This window comes from Aotus nancymaae, unplaced genomic scaffold (genome assembly GCF_030222135.1).
Source record: "Aotus nancymaae isolate 86718 unplaced genomic scaffold, 86718_ANA_hifiasm-v0.15.2.pri h1tg000008l, whole genome shotgun sequence".
NCBI classification, from domain to species: domain Eukaryota; kingdom Metazoa; phylum Chordata; class Mammalia; order Primates; family Aotidae; genus Aotus; species Aotus nancymaae.
Genome location: NW_026988419.1, coordinates 14,650,870 through 14,655,255, shown reverse-complemented (window position 1 = coordinate 14,655,255; position 4,386 = coordinate 14,650,870). Strand labels below are relative to the sequence as shown.

The 4,386-nt window shown below is 54.1% G+C and overlaps 1 protein-coding gene across 3 annotated transcripts; it reads left to right on the top strand.

Moving 5' to 3' along the window:
- The first annotated feature begins 36 nt into the window (after positions 1-36).
- STK16 (serine/threonine kinase 16) lies at positions 37-3,454 on the top strand. 3 transcript variants are annotated; one of them, XM_012445928.3, is made up of 8 exons: positions 37-79; positions 458-647; positions 1,221-1,440; positions 1,677-1,810; positions 1,977-2,097; positions 2,224-2,319; positions 2,735-2,856; positions 2,963-3,454. In XM_012445928.3, the coding sequence occupies exons 2-8, from the start codon at positions 562-564 to the stop codon at positions 3,099-3,101; spliced, it is 918 nt and encodes a 305-aa protein (XP_012301351.1). In that variant the 5' UTR covers positions 37-79; positions 458-561; the 3' UTR covers positions 3,102-3,454. The 3 variants fall into 3 exon arrangements, with proteins under 3 accessions (XP_012301351.1, XP_012301353.1, XP_012301352.1); XM_012445929.3 differs by lacking the exon at positions 37-79 and adding an exon at positions 103-236; XM_012445930.2 differs by lacking the exon at positions 1,677-1,810 and having other exon boundaries at positions 38-79; positions 1,933-2,097.
- Positions 3,455-4,386: the final 932 nt, after the last annotated feature.

The following is a 4,386-nucleotide window of genomic DNA, read 5'->3' as shown; positions in this document are numbered from 1 at the left end:
TCGCGGGCCGTTGCGCGGGTGCGGACTGATGATGTCAGCACTGCTTCCGGTCCGTGGCGCTGCGCTCTGGCCAAGCCAGGTCAGTCGGGGAGTGCGGGCTGGCCCACCCTGGGCCCTCGGCTCCGAAGCCAGGGGTGGGCCTCGCCAGGAGTGGGCTTGAGCCTCGCACGTCTTTTGAAACTACCCTGTGCTCTGCCTTTGCGGCGCGACGGGCATGGGAGCGGGGCTGCCCAAAGGTGGGCTGGGGTTGGAGGAAGTGGCTGGGTAGCCGCTGTGTGTCTGTCCTGAGGCCGTAAGGCCCCTGACCCCACCCTTGGAGCTGGCGACGGAGCAGGGCCTGTTTTCCCTAGACGGTAGTGTAGGTTCCAGAGAGCTGGGCCTGAGCTCTCCGCATTGGTACTTCAGGGGTCGTCTGGATTGTACCGGACCTGCGACCCTGCCGTTGTTTTCTTTCCAGCATGATCCGCTGGGCTCCCAGCGCATCTCCTGGAAGAGCCCACTCACCCTGGACGAGCTCTCCGGTAGCCTCAGATCGTCCTTGAAGAGGATGACTGAGACATTATGGGCCACGCGCTGTGTGTCTGCTCTCGGGGAACAGTCGTCATTGACAATAAGCGCTACCTCTTCATCCAGAAACTGGGGGAGGGGTGAGTGTTTGGAAGTCAATTAACTAGTCCTCAAGGTTATGGTCATTGAAGGGCAGCGGTCTGCACATGTTTCATGTTTGAGGCACAAGGGTTTTATCCCTATCCCTGTCCTCTCTCACCTGACAGAGCTTAGCTACACGGTATCAAGAAGGTGGATCCTGGAGCCAGGCCTGCTAAATCCACTTCGTGTGACCTTGATAAACCATGGTTTTTTCCATCTGCCTTATGGAGATGATTACCATGCCTCACTGATGGAGTTGTGAGGATTAAATAAGATAATGTTATAAAATGTCTCAGCCAGTGCTTGGTTCATAAGTACTTGATAAGTGTTGGCTATTATTTACTTCTGTCAGGTGCAGAGCTCTCTATTATGACCATAGGACCTCAAAGATTTCTATATTTCTGCTCCTGAGGAGCTCACAGTTTAATATTCTTCAGATTTCACTTAGAGCCACATCTTGGGAGGGTTTCTGCTAAATGGGAAGAACACCCCACTCCCCACCAGGAAATTTCTCTAGGTCCAAGCCATGTGGGAGATGACCTTGGCCCTTCATTGACCCCTTTGGCCCACAGTGGGTTCAGCTATGTGGACCTAGTGGAAGGGTTACATGATGGACACTTCTACGCCCTGAAGCGAATCCTGTGTCACGAGCAGCAGGACCGGGAGGAGGCCCAGCGAGAAGCCGACATGCATCACCTCTTCAATCACCCCAACATCCTTCACCTCGTGGCTTACTGTCTGAGGGAGCGGGGTGCTAAGCATGAGGCCTGGCTGCTGCTACCATTCTTCAAGGTCAGAAAAACTCTTGGTTATGGAGGGGGTTGCAACAGAGCCACGTACCCAAGGGCTGTGTGAGCAGCCCAGCATGTTAGGAAGCAGGGACCACGTCCTGGGTTTGGCCGCTTTGGATTTGGGGTTTGAGGTGTGTGTCATGAAAGGGCTGATAGGCTTTGAAACATGGAAGGGATCAGGCCTAGGGAGCAGAGGCTCCAAAAACATCTCCAACTGTAGGGAAACTTGTGTTACAGAGAGGTACGCTGTGGAATGAGATAGAAAGGCTGAAGGACAAAGGCAACTTCTTGACCGAGGATCAAATCCTTCGGCTGCTGCTGGGGATCTGCAGAGGCCTTGAGGCCATTCATGCCAAGGGTTATGCCCACAGGTCAGTGGGAGGACCCTGTGTGCTTGCTGGGGCCCAGAGGAAGAGCTTCACTAAGAGAAATGGGAGGTCTCTGTTCTCTCAAGAAACAGCCTGCATGATTCTTTTGCTCGCTGGGATTCCAGGCTTCCTGTCCAGAGATGTCCAGGTCATTTCTACTTCCCTACAGAGACCTGAAGCCCACCAATATATTGCTTGGAGACGAAGGGCAGCCAGTTTTAATGGATTTGGGTTCCATGAATCAAGCATGCATCCACGTGGAGGGTTCCCGCCAGGCCCTGACACTGCAGGTACAAGAGTCTCCATGCTCCTTTTCTCACCAGTTCCCCATTCCCACCCTTTCTGGTGCGTGCCCCAGTTTGGTCACATGACCATGCCCTGTGCCCCACTTTTGAGCTCTGGGACCACTGTTCCAGGACTGGGCAGCCCAGCGGTGCACCATCTCCTACCGAGCCCCAGAACTCTTCTCTGTGCAGAGTCACTGTGTCATCGATGAGCGGACTGATGTCTGGGTGAGGAGCATGTAGGTGGGCATCTGGGTAGGGAGGGCTGTGGCTCTGTACCCGCTGTGGAGTAGAGTAGGTCGTTGGTTTCTGTTGCATGGGGCCCCAGGAGCCACAATATGTCCCCATCCACTTCAACTTCCTTCCTGGGAACTGTCACTGATACTGTACCCAATTGCACCGGATGTGGTATAATCCCTGCCCCTGAAGAGGGTGAATACAGCTCAGTGTCAGTACTGAAGGCACTGGCTAAGCAGGGGCTGCAGAGGCCTCTGGCTGACTGGCAGTTTCTCTAGGCCCTGGCTGTGCCATGTGACTGAGGTCAGCGTATTCTTTTTAGCTTATATAGTCTCCTTTTATCACAGAAGGAGAGAGATGTCACCTCCATTGGTCCCCTTCTAGGGACTAACCAAGTTATACTCAGTCCCTAGGCTGCGTGCTATATGCCATGATGTTTGGGGAAGGCCCTTATGACATGGTGTTCCAGAAGGGTGACAGTGTGGCCCTTGCTGTGCAGAACCAACTCAGCATCCCACAAAGCCCCAGGTGAGCAAGCAATGAATACGGCACCAGGTGTTTCAGACTCCCCCCCGGTATTAGCTGAGTTGGCGGATAGGCGTCATCCAGTCTCCCTGAGCTCCTCCCTCCACAGGCATTCTTCAGCATTGCGGCAGCTCCTGGCCTCGATGATGACCGTGGACCCACAGCAGCGTCCTCACATTCCTCAACTCCTCAGTCAGCTGGAGGTGCTACAGCCCCCAGCTCCTGGCCAGCACACTACCCAAATCTGAAAAAGCAGCGGCATGTTGAGAAGGTGGTCCCTCATGCCTTAGAAAGAGCTTCCCATCCCTCTTTGGAATCTGCCCCCATTCCATCCAGGACTGCTCTCTTACACTTGGGGGTAGCAGGGTCAGGACAGTCATCTCAGTCCTGCATCGACTCTTCTGCTTTCTTACCTCCGAGAGCAAAACCTGGGCAAGGAGGCTTACTGAGTGGGGGTGGGTGGGAGTTGGGAAAAGGGAAACTGCTGGGATATGGAACATGGCTCTGAGTGGGACTGCTGAGCTCATATCATGTTCTGCCTCCAAATCTGGGAGCAGGAGAATGTATAAAGAAGAATAAAGTGGAAACAGGTTGGTGTGGATCTTAGTCTCAGTGTTCCTGGAGTGAGAGAAGAGGTGCAGGGCACCCAGAGTCTGGTTGCCATTTCCAGGTGAACAGCCTGGGAAGAAGAGGGACTGGTGCAGAGTCAGCAGTGGTGTGACTTCATTCCATGGAAGGAGGTTGGTTAGCAGTGGAGAGTTCTAGTTTGTCTTAGATCAAAACTTAAAGCTGCTTGGGCTTAAGCTGGTGTCTGCCTGTGTCAAAACTGGGACTAAGGCCCCCTGAAAGCACCCAACTAGTTCTTTCCTTCCTTCACTCCTGGGTTGAGTAGTTGTCAAAGCAGCCCAGCCAGTTTGCCAGGCAAGGGCCTCTGGGTGGAGACACCTGAGGAAGCTTTGGGACAGCCACGTTAACAGTCTCCCATCCTCAGCCTAGGGGCAAGGGGAGTGGAGGTGGCAGCTGTTTTGGCTCATGTCTCCCTGATGGTTCTAGCTCATACATGGTTAATGATTAATGGGGCAGTGTGGTGTGGCAGTATCCAGCTGCCACTTCTTGCCTACTCTGCTGAGTAAACAGGGACCCTGTCTTAGCTGGGCGTCAAACCTGTTCCCTAGGGAAGGGCACCGTCCCTGAATCACCAGGGAGGAAAGACAAGGGCAGGGTTGGCATCTCCTGCTCTTGTGATCCAAGCCTCCTTCCCCCAACCATGCCCACCCTGCAGGCTGACATCAGCATGGGGCCTGGGGCTCCTGTTAGCAAAGTTAAAGCTTTCCCTGGGGCCCTAGCAGGAGTCTCCCACCAGCTAGCACCGAGGCTGAGGCCAGAAATAAATCACAAACAGAGGGGAGATGACCTGACTTTTAATGGCACAGCCCCAGCTCCAGCAAAGCAGCAAGACAGGAAGCTATGCAAATCTGCTCAGAGGTGCAGTAGCACAAACAACTCTAGGAGATTGCCTGTGTTCCCTCCCAT

Coding starts and splice junctions, on each gene's coding strand:
- STK16 (XM_012445928.3), top strand. CDS start 562: ATGGGCCACGCGCTGTGTGTCTGCTCTCGGGGAACAGTCGTCATTGAC. Junction 2,098..2,223: donor GCCAGGCCCTGACACTGCAG/GTACAAGAGTCT, acceptor CCACTGTTCCAG/GACTGGGCAGCCCAGCGGTG. Junction 2,320..2,734: donor ATGAGCGGACTGATGTCTGG/GTGAGGAGCATG, acceptor AGTTATACTCAG/TCCCTAGGCTGCGTGCTATA.